The following is an 11948-nucleotide window of genomic DNA, read 5'->3' as shown; positions in this document are numbered from 1 at the left end:
GAGTAGTCTGTGTACAGCTTGTCATGTCTGTTGAGAGTATTGGCATTTTTAAAGTCTTTGGCATAAATAATTTTCAGGATTTTTTTGATAGATTTCTAAAATGACAAGCTGAGGCAATATATATATATATATATATATATATATATATATATATATATATATATATATATATATATATATATATATATATTTTATATATATATATATTTTAAGTAACTTTATAAAAAGCTACTACAAAACCAAGCATTTGAAGCAGCAGCAATCACAAAAGAGCTCGCAAAGTACCGGAAGGACTGGTTAAGACTTAACATTAGCACGTTTGTTAAAATTTGTTTATTTTATTGGATCTCATTAGGCTGGGCAGGTGTACCTAATGTAGTGGCCAGTGAGTATACTGTATCAACGTATTAGTTTAATGTTTATTGTCATACATTTTGAAGCACAAACTAAAAGATGAGAAGATTTGGAAACATGGCAAATATTTTACAATTTGGTGTTACGTGTTGGCACGTGAGCGTCACATCGCGACAGTTCTCGCGAGAGCACGGCTCGTCGTGTGTGCTAAACTTTAGCCTGGAAGCTAGCAGGCAAGCAAGTCGTCTTCACTGTTTGTCCGTGTCCTCCATCCACGATGGAGGCCCTCGCAGCCGGAGAGGAAGCGGAGAGGCCGCATCATCGACCGTTCTTCATCGGGGTCAGCGGAGGAACCGCCAGTGGCAAAGTTAGTTTTATATTCCCCTCCTGATCGCGGACATGGTTAGCATCCTGTAACGTTAGCATTAGCGCGGCTAGCTTTCACCGAGCAGTCAAAACTACTTTGACTGCCAACTTGCTCAGCATTATTTGTGTTGGTGTTATTAAAATCATCCCCCCGTATTGAATAGTTGTTTAGCTTGCAGACACGAATGTCGCTAACCGGCCTCTATCATGAGTTTGATACGGGGGGTCAGGTGACTCACAGCGGACACTTCATTAGGTACACAATCCGACAGTGAGCCAACGTAATTAAATTCCTTTACGTAACTAACTGGCCTGGAAATGTTGACTTTAGAAAAGCATGTGGTACCCTTTTTGTGTAACAGTCGACAGTGTGCGCCAAGATCATGGAGCTGCTGGGCCAGAACAAAGTGGACCACCGGCAGAGGAAGGTGGCCATCATCAGCCAGGACTGCTTCTACAGGGTCCTTACTGCAGAACAGAAAGCCAAGGCCCTCAAGGGACAGTACAACTTTGACCACCCGGGTAACGGAAGGCAACTTAAAAGCTACCAAAAGCTGTTTTTCAAAATGATAACAAACGTGCATGATTCTCTCGTCTCGCAGAAGCCTTCGACAACGACTTAATGTACAAAACCCTGAAGGACATCGTGGAGGGGAGGGTGGTTCAAGTGCCAACGTATGACTTTGTCACCCATTCCAGGTAAAGGGGGGGGCACAAAGAGTGACTGAGGTTAAATCAGCAGCACGTTGAAATGACAACTGCGTGTCCAGGCTTGAGGAGAGGATCACGGTTTACCCGGCAGACGTGGTCCTCTTTGAGGGCATCCTCGTCTTCTACCCGCAGAGAGTGCGCGACATGTTCCACATGAAGCTCTTCGTGGACACGGACTCCGACGTCAGGTTGTCTCGCCGAGGTACGGCGGTGTCCCCCAGACCAAGACGAGGTTTTCTTTGCCAGCAACTGATGGATGTTTGTGACCCCGCTCCGCAGTCCTGCGAGACATGAATCGAGGGAGAGACCTGGAGCAGATCCTCTCTCAGTACACCACGTTTGTCAAGCCGGCCTTTGAGGAGTTCTGCTTGCCTGTAAGCGTGATGTATCTCACTCTCTCCCTCTCTCACCGCGCGTGTCCGTCACATTGTGGTCATGATCTTTCACTTATCTTCTGCCCAGACTAAAAAGTATGCTGATGTCATCATTCCGAGAGGAGTTGACAACATGGGTAAGTCCGATGAAGTCCACGTCCGTTGCCGGTCCTGACCTTGTTGGCTTCCCCTCCCCCTCCCCCAGTGGCCATCAACCTCATCGTGCAACACATCCAGGACATTCTGAACGGCGACCTGTGCAAGTGGCAGCGTGGCTCCATGAGCAGCCAGGGGCGGAGCTTGAAGCGGGCCATCTCGGAGCAGTGTGAACTGCAGAACGGCACCGCCAACCCGTCGGGGAAGAGGGTCCTGCTGGAGCCGAGCAGTCGGCCCCACTAGTGGCTCGGCTCGTCAGCAAGTATTTAACAGCTGGAAGTTAGTTACGTAAGCCGAGCGTTCCCGGCGTGGTTGCAACATGCATCCGTGGTGTCGTTTTTATTATGAATGATCATAGAAAAAGCTTTTGCACTGGGAGTTATTTTTAATGTTTTTGTTGTTGTATCAATCCCTACAGTATATTTAAATGACATTAAATTAAGACATAACTGACTTGATAGATGCAGTGTGCCTTTTTTACCGCCGTGATTATTTCAAGCCTTAAAGCCTCTGTCCGCCTGGAAGAACGAAAGCCATGTTTTTAGCACCACCGTACGCTAATAAATGTATACAAACAGCTGTTTGTGGTTTTATTGTGGCGCGTTGGTTTCCCCAAGAAAAGGAAGCAGAAGGATTTGGAATGACAAAGACAAAACGTGGCAGTGGACTTGTCTCACTCACACATGAACTTGATGGCGGGGGACGACCACACACACGGATCACAGCATCTCTAGTCGTGTATCTTACCGGGTTTTTGCCTTTGTTGTTGTTTTTAGTGCACATACGTACGGCACTTTTGGGAGAAGCAGAGTTCTTCTCATAAGCATAAAGATCCTTTTTGAGAACAAAAGGAGAAGCGTATCGAATACATTTCATAACCACACATCATTCTTACACCAGCAAACCCGCAGATTCCAGTCTCTCGTGGGCCACCCCTCAACAGTTCACAGTAGGGGGCACTGCTGTGCTTGAGTGGAGGAGGGCGGGGCTGAAGATGACCAATAAATGGCACAGAATATAAAAAACTTGAAGAGTAATGGACCCCCCCCCCCCCCCCCCCCTTCCCCTCAGTGTCACGCGCTAGCCTTAAAACAAAAGCAGACTTCTTACTTCCTGGTTCCCGTTCGCTCTGTCAGCCTCGGCACCAGGATTCGTCAGAACCACGGTCCTCCCAAAAATAGTATCCCAGCCCTGCCGATCTCTTCGCAAACCTTGCTCACGCTCACCCGAAACGAGTCTCCCACTAGCGTCGTGCGTTGGGTCTGTGTTCAAGCGGAGATTGTGTCATTGAAGCACAGTTGGAGGTTGAGTCTTTTGCAGCCCCCGTGAGGGTCGGGAGCGGGGGCTGCGAGGGGCGCAGCGGTCCCTAAGTCTTCTCCTCCCGGTCCGTCTTGCGGCGGGCGATGTTCCGGGGTTTGATCTTCAGGGACAGCTCCCACAGCGCCTCCTCCGCCAGGTGGTCGCTGAAGTCGTTGAAGAAGGAGACGATGTCCTCGTTGCGCTTTAGCTCGTAATGTCTGCAGAGACAAATGCAGTGAAGGGAAAACATCTCTATCACCGAACATTATACAGTAGCTTCTATTCATGCTAACCTATTATTATTATTATTATTATTAAAGCATCTATTCATGCTAACCTATTATTATTCATCTATTATTAAAGCATCTACAGTATTCATGCTAATCTATTATTATTATTGTTAAAGCATCTATTCATGCTAATCAGGGGTGTCCAAACTTTCCAGCAAGGTCCACATCGTGAAAAATGAAAGGATGCAACTTTGCCAACAACTGCATCTCAGCTTTGACATGTACTGTAGGGGGAACGCCTATTATTAGTATCAACTTTTTATTTTCAGTTTGTTTGTTTTTTTTATTTTCCAGTATTTCAACTTTATTCTTAATCATCAATTTTCTTTTCAGAATATTATGACTTTATTCCCATAATATTCTAACTTTTACCAAAAATAATAATTATTGTAACATCATTTTCCAGAAATGCTAACTTTATTTGTTCTTATATTTAGTATTTCACTACTAAGCAACTACAATGACTTTTTTTCTCCTAATATTACAGGTTTTCTCTTTCTTTTGATATTAATACAGTATTTATTCTCCTAAAATTACAAATGGCCTCCCTGGTGAGGTGTTCCGGGCCCCGGGGCGGACCTAGGACACGCTGGAGGGGTTATGAAAGGCCTCGGTGTCCTCCCTGTGGAAAGGAGGAGGCGGCTGGGAACCGGAAGTCTGAGCTTCCCTACTGAGACTGCTGCCCTCATGACCCAGACCCAGATGAGCAGAAGAAAGTGGAATGAATGCTACTGAAATGCTGGGTTTTTTCATAAATTATTATTTTTGTATAGTTACGACTTTTTCTGAACAACTTTTTTCTGAATATTTTGACTTGTAAAATTACTGTTGATTTTTCCACTTTTGCTATTGTCTTAAATTGTATTTTTAGAATGTGCCGGGGGCCAATGAAAAAAACAGCCACGGGCTGCAATTGTCCCCACCCCCGTTATAGCTGTGTCTATTGATCCATTTTGTGGCCAGTCTACTGCCCCTCCATGACATGACATTAGATGACAATAGATGGCAACCAACCAAGAAGCTTGAAGTGGAACACGTGTGCCATCATCGTGTCATCCGGAGCATCCGTGAGCACAACAACAACAACAACAGCAGCAGCAGAGAACCTACACTTGCTGGAAGCGCCGCATGCTGTCGAGGATGTTGAACTGTTGCCACCGCTTGGAGAAGTTGACCTTCCCGTCGATGAGGTCGGGGTTCCCTAAGTGAACGAAGGTCAGGTCCTGCAAAATGAGCCCCCTGGTGGACAAGAAGCGGGTGGTTATTCGGGGTCGGGGCGTCCGAACAGCAGCACGGCGGTGGTTTGTATTGCTGCGCTCACAGGTAAGGGATGCAGGGGGGTTCCACTTCAGCCAAGGCGGCCCTGTACGCTCGGAAGGACGACGAGCTGTCGATCAACGTGCAATATTCCTCCAAACCCTGGGAGGGCGGGGGGGAGGCAAATGAGATGACGTAAGTGTGTAACCAATATATATCAGGACGCACGTGCTCGTCATCTCACCTCGGAGGTCTGCTTCTGCCACTCCAACCTGCGGATGGGGGCGGAGTCAAGCGCGGACAGAATGGCCAAGTACGAGTTGAAGTTGTTCAACTTTCTCAAGTGCTGCGGCAGGAAATGAAAGCGTGAGCACAGGGGTCAACACCACGCGTTTAAGTGCGCCAGTGGACCGACCTTCATGATCTTGATGAACTTGAGCAGCAGCTTCTCCCGGTCTTGGGCTTTTTCTTGCTGAATGATTAACGAGCGCACCCTGGTGGACACACACAACAGAGTGTGTACGGCTGGAAGGCAGGAGGTGTTGAGGTGTTGTCCTACTCACCAGTAGCTCATGTTGTTAAAGTGCTCTGTGAACTGAGTCAGGTTTGGACTCTTCTCCTCATTCTGCTCTTTGGCCCAAAGCAACACCTCCGGAATCTGCAAAGCAACACAACTCAAGTCCCAAGTCGGCAAAGGAGCACGTCTTCCCTCATACTAGCAAAGTGACCCAATTCTACTCAACTGCAGAGAGTACCAGGTATGTTATTTACACCAATGCACTTTTAAAATACACAAATCCCTCTTTTATGGCACTTCATTCCTTCCAGACCCGACCGTGAGAAGAGATAATGTCATATTTTTGCAGTTAGAGCATAACATACCCGTTTCCCACCTTCTAAATACGCTTAACATGATTAGAGCCCTCTAGACAAGAATTAACACCCCTATAGTCACCTTTACATTCCTATTACCCAATATAGTAGACATAATTAGACAAAATAAGACATAAGACATAGAAACCTGTTTCCCACCTTTTAAATACACTTTAACATGATTAGCGCCCTCGAGACATGAAATAACACTCCTATAGTCACCTATTACCCAATATTGTAGAGACTGGCTGTCACCAACCTTCTTGGGCCCAAGATCCCTAGTCTCACCTGTGAACCTGTGCAAGATCTACATGCAAGGGGAGGGCACTGATGTAATAACGATCAACCGGCAACATCCCAAAGATCGACTAGTAGCTCACGATCGACTGGTGGGTGACCCCTGACTTAAGGCATAAATACTCGGACTCCAGCTTGTGTGGGTTGCAGTGAACGTGTCCTGGTGCTCGGAGAGCTGAGCGGGGAGGTTCAGAGGTCAGTTTCAGCCTGGTGTGGGGTCCGCCCACAACAGTAGCCAACACTGTTGTGACATCATTGAAACCTGCAATCAAAGCCTTTTGTTCCAGCAATCAAGTCTGGTGCTTGTGTGTCTCACCCAACACCACTGACACCTAGTGACCAGTAGGCAATACTACACATCATGGCAACGTGTCTTCTTTAGTACATGCCTTGTATTTGTATTTTAGTTCATTTAGCCACATTTATGCTTGAAAATACATAGCATTTTCATAAAACGGCATCATTTATGAATTGATATAGTGGTGAAACATGACTGGACATGTACTGTATATTGTTATATACTGTTTCCACCAGTTGATGAGTACGTATAGAGGCCTATCATCAGAACACATTTGGCTGTCCTACAAATGATTGCTGATAAACGACATCAACGTCAACATGAATTTCTTCATGAACGTCATGATAATCTATGGCAGTGGTTCCCCAACTTTTTACGGCTGCGTACGCCTTCAGACATTTCATCTGAAGCCATGCACCCCCTACTCTTGCACACTTCAAAAAACCAACATTTTTTTTTATCTTCATTAACTTGAAATATTGAACATAATTGACTGCTTCCCTTTCCAAAATGTGTGCTTTGCATGGTGACCTTCTGATGGGGAGTTTGCTGTGAGTGCTGATGAATACTGTAGATAAGTCATCCTCCTGCATCCAGTATCTTTCATTCCAGTCTGACGTTAGCTTCCATTTCAGCTCCACTGTTCTTGTCCCCTCACCATGGCTATGGTTTCATATTAACTTAACACCAAACTGGAGGGTAAAGTTTAACAATCAGAGTAAGGCAGCATCCCAACTACAACAATTCCCACACAACCAAAGATGAAGCCCCATTTTCGGGTGACAGGTTTTCAGCGCTGTGCCGTGCGGGGATCGGAACACTGACAGAAATGAAATCTTCAAGAGAAGTAATAATGAAGCTTCCTTGTTTGTTGGTATGATGTTATCCTGTGCTCCTTGCGCCGTGTGGCGTTCAGGCGCATTCGTAATTGTGACTGTCATGCGCTAATGGTTTTCCATTTTTATTCACGTACCTCACTTTGGGAACCTAGGGTCTATGGCATAATCAAAATCAGTAAAGTTTCATTTGTCAAGCGTGTTTCACATTGTAATTGGAACGTCACAAGAACTTTTAAATAGTAGTATCGCAAAAAAAATGACAAATAAAAATCCTAATCAATCACAATATTTGTGATTTTGAATCGGCGTCGCTTTCGTTGTTGTCTGAATATTGAAAAAGAGAAATGACCCGGAAATAATCTGAAGTTGACATTGAGTGTCATGTGCACATGCACGTCCCTGATTCATTGCGTGTTTGCCTTTTGGATACAGCAGAATGCCTTTGGTGCGCAAGGAGGCGTTCCACCTGGGCAATCACGCCAGCGTTTTGTCTTCTTCATTCATTCCATCGTCTTTGCCACAAACGTGTTCATGTCACAGGATGATGATGCGCATCAGACACAACAGGCACCAACAAAGTATTCCACGCTGTTTCTTCAGTGTGTTTGCAGTCAATTGTCACGCGGCCATGGCGTCACATCACTGTGGCCTGTGCCTCGTGACCCTGGAAAGTCACTCTCATGCGCTGGTGGCCCCTTCAGGAGAACCACCCGTTGGCACCAACAAACACGCATGCACATGTCAATTTATGATCACGTTGGTGTTTATTTATTGTGCGGTTAAATGATTTACTGATGATCATGACATGTAGATTTTATCATTACATATGATATCATTTGCTCCCCACTTTTGGCTTTTCCCTAGCAGGGAAAATGGCATGAATGGGTTTGGCTTAGTTATTACGCCAGGTGCCCTTCCTGAGCAAACCCTGGCTGGGAGTCAAAGAAGCAGCGTGCACCATCCCACCACGGTGCGCATGAATAATATTCTAATGTGTATGACAGCTTCGACGTCACCATTGGGACGTTCTTCCCTCCCAGTTGGAACAAGGAGGCAACATCACAAAGCAATTTGAAAAGTTTACCTCAATTTTGTAGAAGAGCTCCGCATCAAGAAGAGTCAGCTGGTCGGCGATCTCGTGGCTGCGGAAGTCATGGAGCGTTCCGGGCCTGCGACGACACACACGCGACACGCCGAGTGGCGTCAGTTTGTCGGTAGCTGGACACGACAGAAGTTGAACCGTCCAATGGATGAATTTAAATGCACCTGGCGGAGACGCCCCTGGCGGCGAGCGGCTTGAGCGAGTTGGTGTAGCGGAGCAGCTTCTTCTGCTCCACCTTGTCCAGGATGTTCTTGCGGAGGACGCGGGCCAGGCTGAGCTCGCCGTTGCACACTAACGTGAAGACCAAGTCCATCAGCTGCTTCAGGATGTCCTCTGTCAGCTCCACCAGGCTGAAGATGATGATGATGTACAAGACTTAAAGGCGCTTTGCTCAGAACCGTACGGCTCTCCAATTGGTTTGCGCGGCAACTCACCAGAGCTCGTCCACCACACGCACCAACACAAAGAAGGTGTTCTTGCTGACTCGCTTCTTGAAGGTGTCTGGGCTGTGGCAAAAGCTTGTATATGTGCTGGATGGTCAAGGAACATGCTAGTCCATGTTGGCAATATTAATACATGGAATATTTTCATACTTGGAGAATAGAAAAGCTCTTTATGACCTTCTGAATACACTTTAACATTATTAGAGCCCTCTAGACATGAAATAACACCCCTATAGTCACTCCTATTACCCAATATGGTAGACAATAATAGGAAATTAGCCATCTTAGACACTAATAAGATAAGAAGCATTGACAGTGTACTTTCTGGTAGCTATTGTCTCATCAATGTAACATTTCTGACACCTAGAGGCCAGTATAGAATACTACTCTACTACAAGGCGAGAACACACACATGCAGTGAGCACTCACGCACTAAGCTGCTACTAGCACTCAGCTAACAGTCAGTTAGCCAGCTGACGTCACTTCCCAGGCCTTCTTCAAGGTGCACACCACAAATCACAGATTATGTAGTAGGAACAACTGCATGCTTCTTTTCCTCTCCTGCAATCATGTGATTGTTGTTTTTAATCAATGTGTGTAGAAATAAATCAATAAATTGCCAACCAGCCTCCTTATTACCCCAATTTTCTACAATTATGGAGAAGGTCTTTAATAAGAAGTTGGACAAACGCATTCATAAGAATGAATGACTAGCAGGTCGTCCACCCGGATACAGAGCTAACATTTCAACTTCACGGAGGAAATGACACTATAGACCACAGAAGGTGTGCAGCTGCAGTATTCATGGATCTTCCATACAATTAATTACGACATTCTAACAACAAAATGAGAAAAGTACGGAATCAGAGGATTAGTTTTGAATTGGGTTAAAAGTTACCTAGCAAACAGGAAGCAATTTGTAACGCTAGGAGAAAACACATCTGCCAGTTTAAACAGCACCTGTGGAGTACCCCAGGGGTCAATACTGAGACCAAAACTGTTTCATTTGTATATCAATGAAGTTTGTAAAGTAACAAAGGACTTAAAGTTGGTATTTGCGGATGATACCACTGCCTTTTGTTGTGGGGAAAGCACACAAGAACTCATTAAAAATGTCAAGGATGAAACGGTCATATTAAAGTCAAAAACAGATTATCCTTGAACTTAAGTAAAAGTAAAATAATGCAATTTGGAAATAGCAGAAAGGACACGTATGTATGATCAAATACAAATAAATGGAGTGGACATTAAAAGGGTAAACGAAAATACATTTCTGGCAACATAACAGACGAAAAAATGAGTTGGAAATATCATATCAAAAATATACAACAAAAGGTGGAGAGAAATACTTCAATATTGAGTAAAGCAAAATGTGTTCTTGATGAAAAATCCCTCCACACTCTTTACTGTTCTTTGAGCACATCTAAAGTATTGTGTGGAGATATGGGGCAATCATTATAAAAGCAATCTTCACTCACTCAATGTACTGCAAGAAAGATGGTGAGGATCATTCATAATGACAACAAACAAACCCTTTATTGTTAAAATCACACATATTCAAATTAGCTGATTTAGTACATTTTCAAACCGCTAAAATAAGGCATGAAGTTAACAATAACTTGTTTGCCAAAAACGTCATACAGTATTTCTCGAGAAGCGAGGAGAAATACGATCTTAGGGGAAAATTCAAATGAAAACGCTTCTATACCAGAACTATGCTGAAAAGCCACAGCATTTCAGTACGGCCGATGAAATCATGGAACGGATTGAGCAAGGAACTCAGACAATGTACCAAGATGAGCAAACTCCAAAAACAATACAAGCAGTTGATGTTTGCTAAATACAAGGCAGAAGAGTCATGATTGTTTTGATTTATTATTACACTGATTATTATATGGAATAATATTCCATGGAATACAGGAAGTGACTCATCTGTACTGTACAAGATGTGGAATGGATGGGGGGTAGGATTAAATAAGCTTTGCTTCTTCCTACTCCTTTTGGACGTGTGGCACTGTGAAATGAATGATGTGATGTATTCCACTGTATCTTGCATGCATGTTCAAATAAAACATAAACCATAAACCATAAAAAAATGCTCTTGATGCTAATTTAGCAAAGTGTGCTACATAACAGTTATCCTCAACTGGTGGGTTGGGCCCCAAAAGTGGGTCCATTCTGGGTGTGTCAAAAATGACAAAAAAATATTCTAGGATAGAACCGATGTCTATCTTTTTGTTTTTTAATTTTGAAGTAACACACACATACAGTACATGCACACACACACGAAGAGAGAAATGAAAACAAGGAAAGGATATCTGTAGTGTAGCTTCTTTATGAGGTCCTCGGGGCTTATAAAGGTCCTATATGTAGTCAGAAAGGCTTCACAGTACAAAACCAGATCTGTGGAGCACAAATCAGAGAATGTCATTGAGTTTGCCTCTAAAAGCATCTCAATCCTAACACGCGATGATCATTAACGTTTACCTTTGCGGTCCGTTTCCGTGGCGTGGACTAATAAAATGTCTCCTGATCCAGCACGCACATCTGGGCCATCATCATTCTGGAAAAAAAATGTAAAAAAGAGAAGAGGAGAAGGAGCGTAAAGGTGGGGCGATGCAGTCTCATCATCAGTGCAACATCTCTGCTTGTCCCGCTAGAGCCGCGCCTCTCTCACTGCGATCACTAAAGCGGGAGTTACACCCCAACATATGTGTTACCACATGCACAGGCTACGCAGTTTTTGGGATATTTGTTGGGTGTGGCCAGCTCGTACAGGAAGTAGGGGATCAAAGGGGTTACAAGTGTGTCGTACTTAGGGAGCAAGTGATTCGTGACACCCACGTGCTTGTCACTCGCCCTCCGTTGGTAGCTTTTAGATGGTGCGTTCCAGGTGTGCTTCATGTAAGGCCGTCACGTCACGTGTCACTCACTGGGGACGTACCGTGTGTGGGCATCGTACGAGGCTCGTGAAGCCCACTGACTTCAGCTGCAAGATGGGCGTACTGGCTTCCTACGCCACCTACAGCTATCGTGACCGGGAGACCCAGAGTTTACAGCGGGAGGAGCCGCGGCCTGGCTGCCTGCATGCAGAAAATAATTTGCACCCCAATTTTCTTCCCACGGGCTTAGCGTGCTGTCTGCGGGTTTGAAAATCCGTGCGGGCAATGAACGTGTCTCTCATTTCCCCCATTTTTGCACGGGGGTGCACGCACGTGGGAATGTAACCTTCCAGAGCTCGTCATTCAGTCCGTCACTGGCTGCTGTGCCGTGTGCCATCCTCGCCTCC

The 11948-nt window shown here is 45.0% G+C and overlaps 2 protein-coding genes across 12 annotated transcripts in view; one reads left to right on the top strand and one right to left on the bottom strand.

Annotated features, from left to right (window-relative positions):
• Positions 1 to 357: 357 nt before the first annotated feature.
• Positions 358 to 11948, bottom strand: part of rapgef1b (Rap guanine nucleotide exchange factor (GEF) 1b) — a 60135-nt gene continuing 48544 nt past the window's right edge. For 3 of the 10 annotated variants that reach the window (XM_054758197.1, XM_054758204.1, XM_054758205.1), the window contains 11 exons: positions 11147 to 11222; positions 10978 to 11062; positions 8651 to 8743; positions 8381 to 8566; positions 8199 to 8283; positions 5371 to 5465; positions 5223 to 5301; positions 5052 to 5153; positions 4872 to 4969; positions 4661 to 4789; positions 360 to 3478 (listed from right to left, as the gene is read on the bottom strand). In XM_054758197.1, the coding sequence (XP_054614172.1) occupies positions 3328 to 3478; positions 4661 to 4789; positions 4872 to 4969; positions 5052 to 5153; positions 5223 to 5301; positions 5371 to 5465; positions 8199 to 8283; positions 8381 to 8566; positions 8651 to 8743; positions 10978 to 11062; positions 11147 to 11222 (1179 nt within the window). In that variant the 3' untranslated portion in view covers positions 360 to 3327. Of the gene's footprint in view, positions 3479 to 4660; positions 4790 to 4871; positions 4970 to 5051; positions 5154 to 5222; positions 5302 to 5370; positions 5466 to 8198; positions 8284 to 8380; positions 8567 to 8650; positions 8744 to 10977; positions 11063 to 11146; positions 11223 to 11948 lie in introns of all 10 variants that reach the window. The other 7 variants (XM_054758199.1, XM_054758200.1, XM_054758202.1 and 4 more) reach the window with 4 other exon arrangements.
• Positions 469 to 2414, top strand: uck1 (uridine-cytidine kinase 1). 2 transcript variants are annotated; one of them, XM_054758255.1, is made up of 7 exons: positions 469 to 721; positions 1083 to 1242; positions 1326 to 1419; positions 1491 to 1633; positions 1711 to 1805; positions 1894 to 1942; positions 2011 to 2414. In XM_054758255.1, exons 1-7 carry the CDS (start codon positions 632 to 634, stop codon positions 2202 to 2204), a joined length of 825 nt encoding a protein of 274 aa, XP_054614230.1. In that variant the 5' UTR covers positions 469 to 631; the 3' UTR covers positions 2205 to 2414. The 2 variants fall into 2 exon arrangements, with proteins under 2 accessions (XP_054614230.1, XP_054614229.1); XM_054758254.1 differs by having other exon boundaries at positions 517 to 721; positions 1323 to 1419.

This window comes from Dunckerocampus dactyliophorus, chromosome 17 (assembly GCF_027744805.1).
Source record: "Dunckerocampus dactyliophorus isolate RoL2022-P2 chromosome 17, RoL_Ddac_1.1, whole genome shotgun sequence".
NCBI classification, from domain to species: Eukaryota; Metazoa; Chordata; class Actinopteri; order Syngnathiformes; family Syngnathidae; genus Dunckerocampus; species Dunckerocampus dactyliophorus.
The sequence above is the reverse complement of the archived record's forward strand: the minus strand, read 5'-3'. Positions and strand labels throughout refer to the sequence as shown.